The sequence below is a fragment of the Dicentrarchus labrax genome, unplaced genomic scaffold, assembly GCF_905237075.1.
Source record: "Dicentrarchus labrax unplaced genomic scaffold, dlabrax2021, whole genome shotgun sequence".
NCBI classification, from domain to species: Eukaryota; Metazoa; Chordata; class Actinopteri; family Moronidae; genus Dicentrarchus; species Dicentrarchus labrax.
Genome location: NW_026136716.1, coordinates 1,978,842 through 1,999,135, shown reverse-complemented (window position 1 = coordinate 1,999,135; position 20,294 = coordinate 1,978,842). Strand labels below are relative to the sequence as shown.

The 20,294-nt window shown below is 39.8% G+C and overlaps 1 protein-coding gene across 7 annotated transcripts; it reads right to left on the bottom strand.

The window, feature by feature from the left end:
- Window positions 1–428: 428 nt before the first annotated feature.
- On the bottom strand, window positions 429–20,142 carry bin1b (bridging integrator 1b). 7 transcript variants are annotated; one of them, XM_051427853.1, is made up of 19 exons: window positions 19,664–20,141; window positions 10,978–11,058; window positions 10,379–10,433; window positions 9,888–9,982; window positions 8,762–8,857; window positions 8,362–8,469; window positions 7,611–7,703; window positions 6,628–6,713; window positions 6,387–6,462; window positions 6,246–6,301; window positions 6,094–6,138; window positions 5,074–5,116; window positions 4,599–4,739; window positions 4,071–4,148; window positions 3,408–3,428; window positions 2,782–3,036; window positions 2,478–2,531; window positions 2,239–2,340; window positions 429–1,701 (listed from the first exon to the last, which is right to left on the bottom strand). In XM_051427853.1, the coding sequence occupies exons 1-19, from the start codon at window positions 19,742–19,744 to the stop codon at window positions 1,600–1,602; spliced, it is 1,668 nt and encodes a 555-aa protein (XP_051283813.1). In that variant the 5' UTR covers window positions 19,745–20,141; the 3' UTR covers window positions 429–1,599. The 7 variants fall into 7 exon arrangements, with proteins under 7 accessions (XP_051283813.1, XP_051283814.1, XP_051283815.1 ...); XM_051427854.1 differs by lacking the exon at window positions 6,094–6,138 and having other exon boundaries at window positions 19,664–20,142; XM_051427855.1 differs by lacking the exon at window positions 4,071–4,148 and having other exon boundaries at window positions 19,664–20,140.
- Between the last annotated feature and the right edge of the window lie 152 nt (window positions 20,143–20,294).

Below are 20,294 nucleotides of genomic sequence, written 5' to 3'. Positions count from 1 at the left end.
CTTGTTGTTGCAAATTTATAAGACGATCATTGTATTTAGAACCAGCTGCTGCGTTCTCTCATTACTGGTATACTCTTAAAGAGGGCCTCTTATTAAAGTGGCTGCAATTGTTGAATGGCTTGAACTGAATTTAAATTTAATTCTGCAAAACCTTTAATGGAGATACAGCTGACATATAATGATGACCACAACACCACCTGGTGTTGTACAAAGGAAAAACAGCAGGAAATACAGGAAGTGAGGAATGAGTGGTGATATTATTGAGAATACTCATAGGCCACTTTGATATATATACATTTTTTGATGCACGTGCATGACAATTCCTCCCTTTCAGCCTTGAATAAGATCCCATGAAAGACTGAAAGAAAAATGTCAGTCTTGCTCAACTGATTTAGGATGAAATAAAAAAGTAACACACATAACACACGTTGTTTCATTCATCTTTAATGACACTGATTTGATTCAGCAGATGGTGCATTAGTTACCACTTGGACTGATTCTTTATTCAATAATTTCACACAGTGTAAAAATACCCTTTGCATTGGTTTGACTTATGGAACTGACTTATTTGATGTTATGGAAGTATTAAGTGCGGTCTAAACCTATTTACTGGAAAAAACAACTAGTGGTAAATAGTCAGTACTGGTAACTAAAGTAGACGAAGGAAAAAAATCAGCAGCTGAGTTTGATGATAAGGTTTTTTTTATCCATCAATGAAAAGATGATTCAAAAATCAAAATAAAACCGTATGTGCATTAGAAAATGTAAGCCACACAACAAGTCATGTCCTCAAAATGGCCAATAAAATAAATGAAAAACTACTGTTCCCTTTGATAATCCTACAAGCCCAAGAAACTGCTATAGATAGATTTTGACAATGCAAAACAAAGCCCCACAAACATATGCTGTTTATATCCATGGTGTTCTCCAGGGCTCTATTCTTGGACACCTGCATTTTTCAGACAATCACAGCCACACTTCACAGAGCGATCCCACTTGGTGTCACAGTGTTTGTTGTGTTACAAAGTAAATTACGATATAATCAAAGGCTTCATGCAAGGAACTGGGAAAAGTTCTCAAAACATAATTTTTTCCACAGCCATTGACAATACATAACATCAAATATTCTGACATTCATACAGTACATCCATGACTTATTTGTCCTTTTTAAATATTGCCAGCACATTGTTTTATGTTTCATTTGAGTTCAGCAAAAGTATAAATAATTCAGGAATAAGAAATCAAAACAAAAACAAATCAATAAGCTTAATTTTGGGTGTACAATTTGACGATCATTTACCACATGGTAGTGAGTCGGGGTAAAACGTACTTTTTCTATCATTTATTTATTCAATTAGGTTTGTGTAAATGTGTTCATAAGAGTTAAACTAACTGGCACTGTTTTGAACTGCACAAACAAATCATTTGGTATCAAACATTGAGATGTACTTGTATTTCAGTACATATTTCTAATCATGTACCGATACATTTCGGTGTGTAAATAGACATTTAGTGACGATTCGACCGTGTCTTTACCAGATAAATATCTGAGGAGTTCGGGGCACAAGAGGAGGGGAGAATCTTTATGTGGTGTGAACCTCACACCTTCTGGGTAAAGTTCTCCGGGAAAACGCCTTTGGCTGAAATATCTTTGTTCTGCACCCAGTGAGACTCCTTCACGCCCATGAGCCAGCCGTCGTCCTGCAGAGAGACAGAATGCAAGTCATTGGAATTAAATAAGATAAATGAGTAACAAAAAAGGAAAAGGGGGTTTAAATTATACAAAACAAAAAAAAAATGTTTTGTGTGTTTGCTGATGAAGCAAAAGTCACTAATGAAGTACTATGTAGTTGCTTACAAGTGGTGGCTAGGATACATCTTTGGTAAAAAAAAACAAAACAAGTATAATAAATCCCTGCCGGCTTTTAAGGTTTTTTTTGTAGCTAGATAACATAATTTATTAATAATAATAATAATAATAATAACAACAACTGCTACGCCACCAAGTTCATGAGGTCAGTATCGGCATCCGCATTAATCTCCGGATCACAACCATTAAAAACTATTTTTGTAGAACGAAATAAACGCTGCTAAAACAGATAACTCAAAGGAGGGAATATTTTTCATTTGGGACAAGGTCAGACACCTAGATCTGAAATACAAGTGTAAATACAAAGGAGGAGACCAATACACATGGACAAGACAAACTGCGAGTCATAGAAAGTGTATGTCAGTGACCTGTTCATCTGGGTTGTCAAAGGCCAAAGCCAGAACCATATCGCCCATCTTCAGTTCCAGTTCATCGCCGTCAGTGGCGGCGTAATCATGTATCGCTTTTACCTGGAGTAAAAGTTCAGCAAAAAAAAAAGGTTTTGATTCAATGCAAATCTTGATTAAAATGTCATATCGCTATTCAAAACCAGTGTATTTTAATAATGAGTTTCACATGTTAAAGGAGGATAAAGTCGTCTGTTAACCTTGTAGAGGAATCCTGGAGGGAGTTCGCCATCCGAGCCATTGGTGACCGCACTCTGTACCAAAGAATAAGCAGAAGAGGTCCAGCTGTATTATTAAGGAAGTTAAAGAAATGGTTAACGTAGGTATGAAGCACTAAAAAGAAAAAAGGAAGTTCATAGTAGCAATAATAAAAGGTAAGAAAGAGAGAAAGAGAAAAGAGGACTTTTTCTGGCCAGAATTTTAGGGATCCTTGAATTCAAGGCTATAACCTGTTATCTCTTTGAACAGAGGTCGCACCTGCCCTCCCTATCCATCCGACCCTACCTGAGCCTCTCCATCATCGCCCCAGTCACCCTGTCCCACTTGGGCACTGTCGTCGCCCCAGTTGGGCTCGGTGTACGTCTGAGCGGTGTAGACTACGTCGTCGTTCGAGCTCTCCTGACCCTGAGCTGCTCCTGCGTTGTCCCAGCTGGGCTGGGCGTTGCTCTGGGTGTTACTATCATCATAATCCCAGCCACCTTGGGCCTCCTCTGGGTATTCATCGTGCTGGGGCTCCTGCTCTGCGGCGGTCTGTTCTTGCTATAAAGGGGATTGGGAGTTGTGGAGCATTGTGGCGGGTTGGAAAGCAAGAGGAAGGGTAGGTGGGAGGACAGGAGGAAGATGTATTGCAGAAGGCCAGAAGAGCAGTTGGGTTGTCAAGGGTTTAAAGTGTGTAATAAAGGTCGTGACCCGGGGTTGTGCGGGGTGTCATGAAGCCAAAAGGAAGAGGGTTTGATGAAGAAAGATGCAGTTGGAGAGTTATTCCACCATCAATATGGAAAATACAGAAAGAATAGATGTAGTTTTCCGATGAGGGCAAGCTACTACCTACATCTATCTTCCTCTGCTTTGCTTTACATGATGATTATAGAAAATGAAAGAGAATGGGAGCACATTTGACCCATACTTACCCACGAGGCCCATGATGCCGCCTTCCGTGGGGCAATAAGAGACAAGACAACTAGTGAGGTGTACGTTTTTACTCACACACAAAACTCCAAAGTCCAATTTCAGTCACCTTTTCAAAACACTTTTGCAGCTTTTGCATGAAATTTAAAAGTTATTAAAACTGCTGCAGATACATTTTCTGTCAACGCACTCATCAATTATTCTGCTCTAATTAAATTTGTATTAGATTGTATTCTTTTGTTATTTGTTTTATATATTTTATGTTTGTAATGAACATGGACAGAAAGAACTAATACATTCTCGAGGCATAAAATACATTATCAATCGCCATCAGAAATAAATCTGATCAGCTAATAAGTATCAAGCAAAACAAACATTTACATGCAAAATGAGGCTGAATGTGCATGCACATACAAAGCCATGCAGTGGAGGTTATTTCCTGATTAAACACACACACACACACACACATACACACACACACACAGATGACGGTGTTTACATGCAGTTTAAAAATAGTAAAATGTAAAGACCTTTAAAGATTTCTAAAAACTCAGTTCTTGGGGGCTCAAATTAACACCTTTTTTAAACTGCATGTAAATAAAGCCTTCAACCCTTCAGCTCTGAGCGAACCCTGCCGACCGTTGGCCTCAACAAAGCGCACCCACCTTGGGAGCTGGAAATGTGATGGGCTGTAATACCTCCACATCCCAGTCCAGCAGGTTCCCCCCTGACCAGGGCTCAGACTGCTCCCACACACACACACACACACAGACACTCAGGTTAGGAGGGTTTACTATGCCGTCGATGTGAAACCTCATGATTTTAGATGATCAAACATTTGCTCTGTAAGTAGAAAGAAACTCAGGGAAAAGACCACATGTAATGGTGGTGGAATCAAACATCCACTTTTGACAGATAAGATCAGCACTTCCATTAATATTGTTTGGCGAGTTAGTCTTTCCCGTTGAAACCAGCCTACACTGTTCACAGTTAAAGAAACAGTTTTGCCATATGAAAATACCGTATGAGTGCTGTATAAAAAGGGTTTTGCCATGATGTGTTTTACTGTTATCTTTTGCTGTCATGGTTTAAAAGTTTTTTGTCTAGGAATGACCAAACAAAAACAGTTTTTGTTAATCTTGTATTATTTTTCCCACAAAAAGTAGCCAGGATGGTGGAATCATCGGTCTGACCTGCGGCGTCGCTGTGGTGTCGGAGTCTGTGTTAGTGTCAGGCACAGAGGTCTCATCCTCGCACACGTCGACATGCTGCTGTCTCAGGTCCGGAGACGGCGTCAGTCGAGGTGGAGGACGACTGGGAGGAGGACCGGGCTTCTGCACCGCCAGGAGGGGTTAAATCAAAACCACAAAACACACGTGTGCACGCATGCAGAAGCAGCGAGGGACACAGAGACACATTAGTACACACAAAACGGTTCACATCTTTCATTGTTGCTGTAGCAACCAGGGTTTGAAGCACTCTGAGGCCTTCAGACCATCATCACTTTCTTCCTGTTCTCCTTTGATTTTATGTTGATTTCTTCCGGTTATATCTGGGTCCTTTGTGCAATAAAGGTCCTTTTTATCTGCATATTCGTACATATAATGTAGTCAATACATTCATGTGGACACATTCAGTTGTTTTGTTCTGTTCGGTGGTTGTTGTTACCTTTGGTGGTGAGCTGGCTGATTCGCTGTGGTTGGCTTCCTCACTGAGAGAAAGAAAAGGGGTAGGAGAGAGAGAAATTAACACAAAACGAAGCAGAAAAGGGAAAAAGAGGTGAATAAAGGATGGAAATAGGGACAAAGACGGATAAAGAAATCGTGTAACACAGAGAGTGAAGAGTAAAATAGGGAAGATGCTATCATACAATCTCAATCAAACTCATCACACGTGCAGTTCTCAGCTCCGTCCACATGAGGGCGACCAAACACACATCTACTGTCTCTCTGCAGGTTAACCTGCAGTGCAACATGGCAGACATCCAGAGCCCAACGTGCACACACGTGCAGAATGTTACTGTCGGGTATAAACAAAACAGGAAGTAGACAGGAAGTGTCACACAAGAGTTAGAAACGGGTTACAGGTTTAAATCCCAGACCTGCAGCGCTGCAGGGACCTGGAGGGAGTTTGAAGCTGCCCTTGAGCAAGGCACTTGACCTAGTAGTGCTGCTACGTGACTTCTGACAGTAGAATAATGAGGAATATTGAATATTGAATAGAATTGTAAAAATGTGCATGGAGAATTTTTGGGATCTGGAATAGATTATATGTCAGATTAACCTTAATAACCTCAGTAAAGTGACAGATTCATTTTTAGAAAATGTCTTTAAACTCTTAATAATATGACTTTATGCTCAGAATGGCACCACCTTTTTCTCATAAAAATATTATTTTAATTTTCAATTCTATTCTAAAATCCTGACAGTGTCTCTGATATTTTAACATAAATTAGTCCCAGGTTGTAAAAAAAATGAAACATTGTCCTTTTACATTTGACATCATATCCTAGAGTTCGGGACACCTACATTAACTGTATTTTGTTAGCTTTGCTGCAGTAGCCTGTAGTTTACGTTCCCTTGTTGCCAAAAACAAGCACAGAGTTAATTTTGTAGGTGAAGGTGAAGCAAAGCGCTGCATGCTCGGCCTGTTTGGGTCACATGAGGATCAAAGTGCAGCACTTTTTACCTCTTGGCACCTTCTTCTGTCTTTGCCGCTGCAGTACCATCTTTTCTGCAGTAGGGGGGGCGTTGCAAGGGACGTTACTCTCATTTGCTCTACATGGCGTTAACTCTTTAGAAAAAGCTGAAAGCGTCTGACTGAAAACTCTGTTCACTTACTTCTGCAGCCGCTGCTCTTCCAGTTTGGTCATGATGTCGTTCAGGTTTTGGCTGAGCTGAGGAGAAAACGGAGCACGATGAGGATCAATAAATACATCAGCTGATCAGATCAATCAGTCGCACATGAACAGTTTGACTCACCTTGCTCATTTCCCTGTGGAACCTCTCCTGATGACCGGCCAGACCCTGGAATGTGTTAACATAGATGGCAACACGACTGCACACACACACACACACACACACACAGACACACACAGACACACACACACACACACACACACAGACACACACACACACACACACACACACACACAGACACACATAAACATTTGGACTGAGTCGTCTTTAAATATTTTGCAGGAGAAGAAAAAAATTGTCTCACTTGTCCCACAATGCTGGAAGCTCATCTTGTAACTCCACGTTCAGCTCCTCAAAGATCTTCTGAGCTCGACCCAGCTCCTCCTCCGCCTGCACACGCACACACACACACACACACACACACACACACACACACACACACACACACACAGTAATATATCTGTACTCGGTGTGTCTGTAACACAAATGATTGAAGAAAGACAGTTTTTCATGAGCACACGTACATGCAGACAAACATACAGGGTTTAATAACTACAGGCATGTGAATGCTGTGAGCATTCAAATGATGAAGAGTCTAACTGATGATGACGAAGAGTGAATAAAAGGGTGTTTCTGTCTATCACATAAAAGCAATGTAAACACTAGTTTGGATTATGGATCAAATTATAGCGAGGCTCTCTACACATGATGATGAGCAGTTGAAGAGAAGAACTAACCTCAGGTGTTGTTTGTAGGTGAGTAAAGTCGACAGGTTTGACTGACACAACCTGAATAAATATTTTATTAAAAGTTCTGGGATGGTCATTCTTTACCTTTAGTTGCCCCTCACTGTGAAACTGCTATGTTAAAGTAATTTAAGGTAGTTCTTATCACGCCGATGTTCGTTCGTGTTTTTAGTTATTTTAAAGTCTGGAAATTGGAAGTTTTATGTTTTTAAAAAACGGCTTGTTCTTCCAACTTCAGTTTACTCATCTGAAAACAGAAATCTGTTGGCTTTAAAGAAAGCAGTCACATTGTTAATGTAGCCAGCATCTCCAGCTCAGATAGTTCTTTAACCCTGATTGATCGTTTCATTCTCCATTTCCTTCACAAGATAAAAGCACCAAACCCTGATCGGGATCATTAAGTTCATCTTCTTCCAAAAACCAAACAATCCTTCTTTTGTGTTCAATTGAACTAATTCATTATGAACATGTGTAGAGAGCCTGAGGAGGCTGACAGATTTGGGGGTGAGGAGGGGGAGTCAGTGATGAACCAGAGTTTCACCTGGTTGTAGGAGAGGTTAGTCTGAGCCACCTGGTGGGCTGATATCAAACCCTGAGCCCAGCTGGGAGTCGCCATCTCCAACAGGGCTGCTGGCTAACCACACACACCATGCAAGAGAGAGGAGGGGAGAGAGGGGAGAGAGAGAGAGAGGGAGGGAGAGAAAAGGAGGAAAAAGAGAGAGAACAGACCAGAAAGAAGATGAAGGAGAAGAGAGAAAAAGAAGACAAAAAGCAAACAAGAACAATTCAAGACAAACGCAAACATGTTAATGAGCATTTTAATTAAAGAATCAGTTTTAATTATTACGAGTTAATTCGCTAACAGAATAACAGTTTTTAACTTAAGGTGGTATGAACTGAAATGCAATAAGCCACTCATACCGCCTTAAGTCAAAAACTCTGAACTATCCTTTCAAACTTTTAAACAGAACACGCTCAAACACGCACAAGCAATAACTGACCCTTCCTAAGCTCCGCCCCTTTCTGCTCCGTGCTCCAATAACAGTTGAGCAACAACCTCCTCCTTTCCTGTACTTAGATATGCTACGTGCTAAGCTAATCTATGTTGAAAAGACAACCCCTAGATACATGTGACAGCTCATGCTCGCCAGTTTAAGATTTTACTATATATGTGGTTGTCTTGTCAACATAGATTGGCTTAGCACGTAGCATAGGTTCAAAAAGGGGCGGAGCTTAGGAAGGGTCAATACATCAGCCTATAGAAATGAACGCAGACACGCTCTCGTGGTCACCTTTGCGATCTTGGCCTCGTCCTTCTTCTTTCCTTTCTGTAAGGAGGCGAAGTGATGCCTGGCGCTGTCGAAGTCCACCATCTTCCTGTCGCGCTTCGCTATACGAGCCTGTAGCAGGTTAGAATCAGAAACATTTCCACAGTTCGCTCCTTCTTTATCAATACTTTACACGTTCTATTCTCTTGAATTTAGAACATATATTTTACAGATTTTATTTGTTCATTTTTATTTACAGTACTTGTTTTACTTTCTTTTATTTTGGATATTTTGACCGTGTACCACAACAACTTTTATATGTCCTAATAATGTCGTTTCTCTGGTGTTTTGGTACAAATGAGATATCTTAAGGATTGATCTTGACTTCGTATCGAATAACAACTAAATACAGAAACTTACACACCTTAATATCAGGAAACTGAGTCAGGTACGTGTCCATGCAGGTCACAGATTTGTCCGTGAGGTTCTGGTGGTAGTCTAACCACAGAGTGTCTGTGTCCTGAAACACAAACATTTTACATCATAACCAAATACAGATCAAAACTTTTTCTAACTAAAATGAAGGATATCCTTCTTTTTTCACAGTTCTAAACTCTATTCTATTCTATTTCTATTCTATTTATCTAGTTATTAAACAAATAAATCACATGTTCTGTTATAGAGACCAATATACGGTGGTGGAAGAAGTATTAGCATCAAAATATACTTAAAATACCAAAAGTAAAAGTACTCATAATAATATTTCTGGATTATAATTACTGATGTATGAATGTGTTCATCACTTTGTTGTTGCTGCTGGTAAAGGTGGAGCTAATTGTACTATTATTATTAGCTTAACTTATAATCATACATCGTATTTTATTAGTTGATTATATTGTATATTGATAATCAAGATCTACAAAGTAATGAGTAACTAGAGTTATCAAATAGATGTGGTGGAGTAGAAATAGAGAGTTTAAATGTACTTAATAACGACCACCAGTATCAGCTCTCAATTATCTGCTGCTCTGAAACCAACAACTACGTCCTCTACTGCAGAGCTGAACCAGTGTTCCCCACATGGACTTCAACTGGAAACCATTAACCGCCAGAATAACTCCCACTGTTGGTTCTACGCTTCCCTCTGAAGACGACGGCTGCGCTCTGACTTTAACATGATTTAGTGGTAAATAAGCCGCTGGGCTGTGGGAAACACTGGATGCTGTCTGCGTTTTACCTCCAAGTTATTGTCCATCTCCTTCTCTATCATCTCCTTCAGGACGGAAGGAGAGACGCATGCAGTTGAGAAAAAGAAAGTGTGTCAGCAAGTAGAGAAAGACAGTGAAAGAAGTTAAAAAAGATTCTTTATAAAGCAGCTTTTATTAGTCATTTTAAATCACACTAACTTAGTAAGTTACAGAAAGATCTATAACCTCTCCCTGCTACAGTTGTGTGATTTTAACAAGCAGCTGCAGTGCAAGCAGAGACCAAAGAAAGTGTAAAGAAGAAGAAGAAGAAGAAAGGAAAAGGTCATGGTTTCCTGCTCTCACCTCTGCCAGCGCGTCCATCTCCTCTTTGCCAAACCACTCAGGTTCGTACATGTCGGCCAAACAGTCCTGAAGCCGCCGCGACGCTTCGTGCATCGCTGAAACACAAAGAGTCATACCTGCTTCTGGATACAGTACGTTAAACCACCCAACAGCATAAAGAATGAATATAAAACAATCTCTACTGCAGCCAGCTGCAATATTACAATGTATCAATAAGAGTAATAATAATCTGATGTAAGGTTATTACAGTTAACTAAAACTAGGTGTGAAACAAACATTCACTGAGTTCACTGAAATAAAAACAAAATGTTGTGTACTTTATATTGCAAACTAACTAAAATACAATACAAATCTACAGGAAACATCACACTTGTCCACTGGGGGGCGCCAGAATCAACACAACATATAAAGCTGTTAACAGTTCTTCCACGGCTGCTGCCAGGTTACAGAGCCTGTAAGTCAAACCAGTTAGTTGAATGTTCAGCACTCACTTTTCACTGCTGTCAGGTAGGCTTTCAGGTCTTTCTGCAGTTTGGTTCCTTCGTTCTTAGAGAGCAAACAGAGAGTTTGAGAGAGAGAGAATAAAGGACTGAACTAACAGGATGGAGTTATTTGAGCTGAATTTAGCCTTAAAATATCTCTAAACAGTGATAAAAATCCTTATTTAACCCATCCTTATAAAGTCACCCAATAGATACTCCTCTGAAGTGTTTTAAGACAGCGGTTCCCAACCTTTTCTATCACTGACTAATCTGACGACCCAGACATATTTAATTGATATTTCCTATTATATTGAATAACTGTGAATATTGATCAGAGATGAGTTTTCCTGATATTTTTATACAATTATCTGTCCGTATTATGTATTTTTAAACATTTTTAGCAATCAAATATACAGTAAATACAACTTCAAAGTTTATAAATGTACTTTAATCGACCTACTGTGGATATTTTGAAGCTTTGGCGACCCCTAGTGGTTGGGAAAAACTGCTTTAAGATATTACAGCAACTAAATATTTAAACACGAGAATCTGCTGCGCCGGCTGAAAATCATGTTTTCAAGAATGAATAAAAAAAGAAATTTTCTGACCATCTGCTTGTTGAAGTTGGACACCATCTCCTCAAAGGCCACATCTCGGGTCTCGTCTGCTTTGCCGAGCTTCTGCAAGACCTGCAGAGGAGACAAGAGTCACATTAATCAGAAATTAATCAAATCAATATATCAGTTTCTCTCTCTCTCTGTGTGTGTGTGTGTGTGTGTGTGTGTGTGTGTGTGTGTGTGTGTGTGCCTGATTTCATTCATGGTGCTTAACTGTACTCTGATCTATAAGTGGAGGCATGTTTCTGTCTATTTTCAGACTGCCTGTCAAAGCCGTGAGTCTCCCCAAAGTCTGCGGTTCACACCAGCTGTGTGTGTGTGTGTGTGTGTGTGTGTGTGTGTGTGTGTGTGTGTGTGTGTGTGAATTCAGACTGGATGAACACTGGTATCAGATCCAGTTTTAAGGCATTATGTTGAGTTCACAATCAGCCGAAGAAGAAGAAGCGAGAAACGTCCAGCTCCTGTCTCGTCTTTGCCACTGACAGACTGGATGTGGAGGTCAAAGGTCAAAGCCTCAGTGACCTGATGATGCATGGGAAGTGGTCTTGAATGACGAGAGGAATATTTTGAGTTATGCATTTGGTATTTTTGTGACAGAGAACCATAACGGATAAATAATTTTTTACTGAAATAATATGAAATGTTTTTATGTTTCAGGAGAATGATGTCGTCGGTTTATTGATTCTGTTCGTACCTCTTCTGTGATTGGTTGGTACGGTAACCTGAACATTAAGGATCAACCACATTGTAAAGGTTGCTGGGACGGTGATATGTGTCCCAGACAGACAGACTGAGGATCTCCACAAGACCAGGTCCATACTGGACTGTACAAGCCACCAGCAGGTTGAACCTCCTCCCTCAGGCTGTAGAACAGGACTAAACACTCATTTGTTCCTTGTGCAATAACCCTGCTTAATGTTTAACATGTTATCTGCATGTATTTGTTCCTTTCTAGCATCGTGCACATGAGTTTGTTTGCATTGTTGTTGTATTATTGTTTGCTGTATATTGCAGGAACAGGAATCAGTTTTATGTTTGTGCCCCGACTGCAAATGTGTAAATATTGTATGTAAAACTTATTTTCTTTTATTATATTTTTATTTATATTAGAATGTTTTAGATCATTTTACACTTTTACAAAATTACATTGATGTTTAAAAAAAACTTCATATTGAGTAGATTTTAAATATTTTTTAATTCTATTTTCAATTCAGTTTCAATTTTGATATGATACATATAATATTTTACCTTTCTCAATCACTGTATCTGTATCTGCTGACTGATCAGACTCAGCTGATCGTATTGATTAGAGAAAGAGTAGGAATCAAGATGTTTGTTTTCTTGTTGTTAGTTGGACAAGGTCACCGGCTAATCTCATCTGACAGAGAGCACACGGGGGAGCCGCCATCGCCGCCACCTGCTGCTTTAATCCTGTGACAGACACAAAAACCTCCATCAACACCACGACGGGGACTTCCCCACCGCCGTAACACACACACCTGCTCACACTCGCAGCCAGTTTCTACCAAGCAGAGACTGTTTATAGCTCTCACAGGAAGTTAAAGTCCTCCATTCAACATCCCACTGAAGTAAAAGCAAGTGTTATCAGCTGAATGTAGTAGAAGAACTGGCTCTGCAGTAAATCGCCTCCTGTGACTAATATCTGACTCTAGGAGACATTATTACAATGTTAGAGCAGCTTGAACCAGCATTTCCAGGGTCATAAATCTGAGGGGTCGGAGATTATTAAGAAAAATAAAAATTTCAATAATCAAAAATTAAACCCCTAAAATAAAAAGTCTGAATTTTAAGAAATTATAGGTTTATTATTTAATTGTGTACACCTCCTTAAGAATGGAGCCTGCATCACACCTGAAGAACTTAAAGAACAACTTTAATTTTAAAAATAAAAACAATGACTGTCCAGCTTATAAATGGTAGTTTGTGGTATTACAACAACACGTCTTAATAAAAGAAGTTAGTTCACATAACTTCAACTTGTTGAAGCAACTCAGTTGTTTTCAGTGAACTTGTGTGTTCACGTGTGTGCAGTATTTTCTTGAAGTTGACTTTATATCATTATAACAGTGTAAGCATTATAATGCTGTATAGCTTATATAATATAGTTTTTACTTCAGTTTAGTCATCATCATTAGTCCAATTATGCATCCAAATAATTCTTAATGATCCCCCAAAGTGTAAAGATTTGATGTTAGGTAAAAATAAATTGGCTACCATAATAATCAATTGCTTATAAATTGTTTATTGTTTGTTTTGACAAGTAATGTAATAATTTGCTTTAGTGGAAGAAAACCGAGTGAATTCAACTTGGTGGTAACATTTGTATAAAGAAGATGCATTTAAGCGGGTTGTCAATAAATATGCCTGTTAAGTATGTATGATTGTTAATATATAATACAGACAGAGGATTGTATAAAAATATTCATATATATTACATATATATATATATAATCAATATTCACAGGAAATAATCCAAATAGTTTGTTTTACACAAACTTCCTGCAGTTATTGTGTTCACTGTTTGCATTCATACAGTTTATCAGCTGTTCTCTGCTGTTATTGTTACAAATTAAATATAAAATGAAATATCCATAAAATATAGTCAGTTTAATCAACGATAGAAAAGGGTCCCTTAAGGAAAAAGGTTGGGAACCACTGGACTACTACTGCCTGTGTATCAGAGTGAAAGTATATTTATATTTAGGGAATTAACAGACACATTTAATGAGCCCTGTCTATTAAAATCCAGATCTATATTTGGACGACACAACTGGTGTATTACAGCCCTCATTGTCCGTCAGCTCACTGTGTACCAAATGTCTCCTGGTGCATTCAGGTGATTCCTGTCAAGTCTGGAAAGATCATGTGACCCTGCTGCAGTCACCTGACCTGCGTATTCAAGGAAAACATCACTTATACTGTAAACCCGGGTATAACTTAACATACGCTTGGTGTGTGTGTGTGTGTGTGTGTGTGTGTGTGTGTGTGTGTGTGTGTGTGTGTGTGTTACTGCCGCCCGTCGGTGTTCAGTTTCAACCCCCAGAAATACACCCGGAGCACACACACAGAGGCAGTTTGTGGGGTATTAAGAGTGATGAGGAGGAGGTCCAGGAGGGCTATAGATAGATATACACACACACACGCACACACACACACACACACACACACACACACGTATATATATCTGAGCCCCACCCACAGCAGTAAAGCATGCTGGGAGTCCTGGGAGGGACAGGTGCGGAGGTTTGATAACTTTGGATTCAAATTACAATTCGTAGAGAGAGTTATAAAAATACAGCGGTACTAAAGTACTTCAGGTACAAATTAAAAGTACTTGAGTATTTTCTTTTAATGCCACTACTCCACTCAGAGGTAAATACTGTACTCCACTACATGTGTCTAACAGCTTTTGTTACTACAAAATAAGAGTTAATACACTTAAAATGTGCTCTGCTGGTATCATACTTTTAAAAATGCTTCTCTTTCTGTTCTCATATTTGTATAATTTATTATTTTAGGGTTCTTTTTGTGCTTTCTGTCAGTAAGTTCCTCTAATGGCCCCTTGAGGCTGGCTCCAGCAGTGAGTCAATCTCCATAAGGCCCCAGTATTAAAAGGCTAAACTTTACAGCAGAAACAAACATGTTTGCAGCCTGGTACAAAGACAGTTTGGGTCTCTTTAGCTAATTTCCCCGTTCATAACTGTAAACAACTCAGCCCTTTAAATTATATTAAGGCTTACAGTTCTGCATAATTAAGTCTGTTTATGTTCCTGAAAGGTTTGGAGAATCAACGTTTTAACTTCACACCAGAGCTGAAATATCTTACAGCTGCAATAAATCATTCTTAAAGGATCATTTTAAATGCACATATTTTTATTCTGAATTTGAAAAATGTACGATACTGAAAATCAGTTTGCAGAGGCCCAAGTGTTCATTGAGTGGCTTAAGGAAGGTGAGGGAAGGTGGTCGGATGTGTTTTTGGGGGGTTGAAACCTTTGGGTGCTGAGTGGTGGGGGAGCCTCTTTGACTCCCAGCACCACTCCGGGTCTCCGGCTGCTCTCTAAAGGGCACCTCCTCCCTCCTCCCTCCTCCCTCCTCCGTCACCGCACTCATCCGGATTCCACCGAGGGGAATTTTCCCAGCATGCTCTGTGGCACAGCTGACCGGTTCATGAGTGGGTGACATTATATCACTATGACAACTACGGTGGCCCCAGGGGATGCTCGGGATTATTCTGTCAGATGGTCTGAATCAAATTATGATATACAGAGAAATTAAAGACACGATGAAATCAAATATTGCCGCTCTCTTGTGAGTCTGAACATCGTCAGCTTGAATCCTGTTTTTAATTTAAAGGACTTCGTATCAGCTGGACGCATGCTTGCCTTCTGACGTCAACAAACTGTCCTGGTACAAGTAAACTTGAACTTCAGTGTTGGAGTCAAAATATTTTGAGAAAAACGTACGATGTGAGAATTTATTGGTAAAGAAAATGAGATAAAGCCGTTTTACAAGACAAAGTAATACGATGAAAGTAAAATTAAGAAAAAAGAAAAGTCATTTTCCGTCAGTATTTCTGGGTAAAGCCATTTAAAGGTTTTGTTAAAAAGCATAAAGTACGTGAGTGTAGAGTTGGATGAGGTGAGGGGTGGAGGGCGGCGTGCCAGCAGACAGACAGCTGAAGCCGACACTCCCCTCCTCCACACCTCAGCCGGCCTTCAGAGGGAAGATGATACTCTGACCTTCCTCTTTACTCCCGGCACTCCGGCTCAGAGAGCTCAGTATCACCTCAGAGCCTCACACCGGCTTCCAAATGCTGCTTTTCTGTTGCATTTGAAGAATTCAGTTTGTACTTTTCTACATCCGGCAGGTTGATTTCCTCAAGAGAAACAAACCCACCAAAGAGAAGAAACCTCAAATTCCTGGATTTGAATGCTTTCAGATACATTTCAGTGCGGTTTAATGTGCGTTGCAGCCAAGATTTTAGAAATATTACGGTCATGAGTCCATGTTCCACACCCAGCTTAGAAATGTTTGACCATCTATCCAACAGTCAAATTGGATCCATATAAAACAATAGATGACCTATTGACCTCATTACATTACAGTTCTGCTTTCAGTGCCTTTAAAATAAAAACTAAAATCATCACAGAGCTGAAAGGAAGCATTTCTCAGGCTTTTTTAATAACTGAGTAGCGCTTCTATAACATAGACAAGTTCTTCTTTCATGATTTGTTTCTGTTTTTATTATTTTCTGGATAAAAAACACATTATTGTGTATTTATAAATAACATTTCGCAGCTCAAATTCCCTACATTATTGATTATTTTATAAATATGTGTTATTGATGGGACAGAAAAGCAGGACGAAGGTTATCTATTGAATACCATTATGGGTATTGATGAGGAATATCTTAATAATAAAGTGTGCTGATAATATCAGAATTAACCAAAAGATGATAAATAAAGTACTGAAAAAGATGTTGTATGTAATATATATAGGAAGTGAAAGACTTTAAGTGAGATAAAAACAGATAATGAGTTTGTAAATATAGTATAGTATTTCTCTCCCATGTAGGTTTTAGTCATGGGAGAGAAATAAAAACTAAAGTTCAAATGGTGTCTGAGCAGTTAAGATGACTCGAGAGTAACCTGCTCATAAATAAACTCTCACATTAGGACAGAAGGAACGTGGCACAGGGATGCTATTTCATTCAGCAGCTGCTATTTAAAGTTCATTCAAGAGCTGCTGAGATGATCGATAGCACTCGAAACAGCAGCAGGAAGACACTTCAACGACGTGGAAGCCCTTTAAACTTTAGATTTTAAAAGGTGGAGTCAGGCAAGGTTAGCTTAGCTTAGCACAAAGACTGTAAGCAGGGGGAAACAGCTAGCCTGGCTCCGTCCCGTTTCCTGTCTTTATGCTAAAATGGGTCGCACTAGAGCACCAACATTTCAGACCAAAACAATGAACGCTACGGCCCACCAGACTCCACTCACAAAACCAGTCACTTCAAAACCATCTTTGGCAGTCTTTCCAACAATCACTAGCAGAGTTAGATTAAAACAATAGCTGCACAGACCGCCATGTAACGTTATAATCATTGTCACTGTGGTAAAATAAACCCGTTAAAATCCGTCCACTGACAGTAGTTGTTGTTTGTTCCACTAACAGTAGTTGTTGTTTGTTCCACTAACAGTAGTTGTTGTTTGTTCCACTAACAGTAGTTGTTGTTGTTTGTTCCACTAACAGTAGTTGTTGTTTGTTCTACTAACAGTAGTTGTTGTTTGTTCACAGTAGTTGTTGTTTGTTCCACTAACAGTGTTGTTTGTTCCACTAACAGTAGTTGTTGTTGTTTGTTCCACTGACAGTAGTTGTTGTTTATTCCACTAACAGTAGTTGTTGTTTGTTCCACTAACAGTAGTTGTTGTTGTTTGTTCCACTAACAGTAGTTGTTGTTTGTTCCACTAACAGTAGTTGTTGTTTGTTCCACTGACAGTAGTTGTTGTTTGTTCCACTGACAGTAGTTGTTGTTTGTTCCACTAACAGTAGTTGTTGTTTGTTCCACTAACAGTAGTAGTTTCTGCCACTGACAGACTCAGGTTGTTATTGTCAGTGTCTGACAGCATTATGGAAAGGATCCCTACAGAGATAGACCTTTAGTTTAACCACAAACAGCCGTAATATCACTATCACTCTCCACCAGACTCCAGAGACACAAACACTCATTTTACCTTCAGATCATCAGAACTTCATTAAAGTGAACAGAAACAGAATAAAACTCATCAAAAGCGTCTCTGTTAGTGTTTCCAACAATCACCAACTCTGGTTTGGTGGAAATAAATCCTTAATTCACCGACACAAAACCAGATTCATCATGTTCATCATGGCAGAGCCAGGCTAGCTGTTTCCCCCTGCTTCCAGTCTTTATGCTAAGCTAAGCTAATCACCTCCTGTCTCTAGTTCTCTGTTCTTCTGACTTTTGCAGAAGGAGACTGGATCTGAAGCGCAGGAGGTTTTGAAATATGTGCAGCTGCCACGAGGAATGAGCAGATACTCATCAGAGGAGTGTTGAGGAAGGAGAGGTTAAAGTTACCAGCGTCCATCAAAGTCTTTTTTAGGGGTTTAACTGGAAACACATGCAGCACAAAGACCGACTACAGGAAGCATAAAGACCAACTGAGAACAATGAGTGGTTTAAATATGAAATCTGTCTCACTGACTGCGCTTCCTGGTGTGGTAGTGAGGTGATTAGAGGGTAAAACCTCAGCAGGCTTAAGCAACAAGCGTGATTAGGACCGACAATAATAACTCAGAGACAGAGAGCTCAACACAGACTGTTGATCAGGTTTCTATCTGTCACTTTTGCAGCTCCTCCGACAGTCGACTGTCATTTTCACTCTGGAGCTGAGTTTGCAAATAAAACAGCCGATGTCAGGTAACAAAATCTTGTATTTCATCTTATTGACACATGTTGTCTTCATCCGATCTAAAAGCATAAAACAGCAACGTTTCCTTTTAATTTAGATATGTGGGTACTTTTTACGACAAGTTCATATTTGCTTTAACTTTTTTAAAACTTGAATATATGTATTTTTATTGATTTGAGGGCTTCTTCTTATTATTATTATTTTACTGTTGTAGCAGCATTAGAAGTAGGAGTAAACTACTCTTCTGCACTTCTTCTGACTTTTACTTTGAAAACCTAGTCGTACAAAAAGCAGTAAAGCAGGACAGTGAATGCATCATCATAACTGATTTTAATACTACAACATCCTTCAAGAAACATGATTGATTGTTTCCTTCTAGTGGAAAGTCTCAGCTAACAGCCAAGGACACTTTAGAAGTGATCAAACTTCACTGTGTGGATTAAAGGAAAACCCCTTAAATATACCAAATAGTGTTGAAGCCATTCCTGCTTTTTTATTCCCGCTTCCTGCCTTTTTAAATGCTTGGATTTTTATTAGTTCAAAGTCATTTGGTACATTTTATGGTTTGCATTTCATGTCACACTTTAAAAACTCCTTGAACTGTGCAGAGAACTCATTAAAAGCACCTTAATTGTTATTAAAGGGTCATTTGAAGGGGTTTTAAGGTCAAACTTAAGGACCTTTAGTGACAGTCCGCTCATGACTTTTCTTTTAAAATGATCATTAACATAACAACCTTAATTCAAAGTGCAAATTCAGGGTGCTTTTATTTTTGCAATGTTACAGGGTTGAATCAGGTTTTCAGGTTTGACTTCACTTCCTAAAACTGTGCAGAATACTTATTAATGTACGTAAATCCAATTGATTGAGAATCTGTAGTTCTTTTAGAGTAAAAGTTGATAGATTTCACCCCTTAAACAGTGCAGGGACCCAATAAAACTACCTTCATATGTTGCATTCAGGTGCATATTGTTGTCAGATGTAGATTCAGTGGCGGTTTTGTTAAATGTCACAGCCACATTTTCAGGTATTCATTTAACCCTTGAAAAACCCTTAAACCCACCCTGATATGTAACAATCCGCTGATTAAGACATGAAATAGTCCCTGATGAAGTCATTACTGGTGCGTGAATGAGTCGCAATTGAAGGTAAAAAGTTTGCGGGGTTGGGTTTCACGGGGGCCGGGAGGACACTGTGTCCCGCTGCCGATCAGCTCAGAGTTTTACCTTCTCCTGCGCTCTGGTGAGCCTCTTCTGGACGTTGATGGCCAGTTTCCCGGCGGTGACCCCTTTCCCTGTCTCGGCCATGTCCTCGCGGCGTGGAGGTGCTCCCCGGCGGTGTCCGGACCAGAGAAGAAGAAGGAGAAGACAAGAGGGAGAAATGTCGCTGAAGGAGACCCTTCCCTGGAAACCGACGGTGCGTAAAACCTCTCCGGGTCGCTGCGCGTAACTCTAATCCCGGTGACAGCTTCTTAAAGGTGCAATGCGTAATTTAATCCGGTTTATGCGTAAAAACATGAACAAAAAGCAGGTGGAGGTTTGGAGACAGAGCACAGGGACAGATTCACATATCGTCTCGGCTCTCACTGTTAATTGATGAAGACTTGAGCTCGATATGGAGAGATATTAGGTTTCCTTCTCAGTCATCCTCTTAAAGGCGCAGCAGGTTGTTATTATTAGCCGACATCTGTTGCATGCATGCAACTGGTGTGTTGCTGTCGTTACGCACGGCCTTATTTAAGCGCACGGAGCGGTTTCAGTCAGATGTGGGGGGCTAAATCAGTCCTGATCCCCCCCCGGAAGATAAACACAGACGGACAGACGGACGGACAGAGGAAGCCGGTAGAGGTCAGTAAAG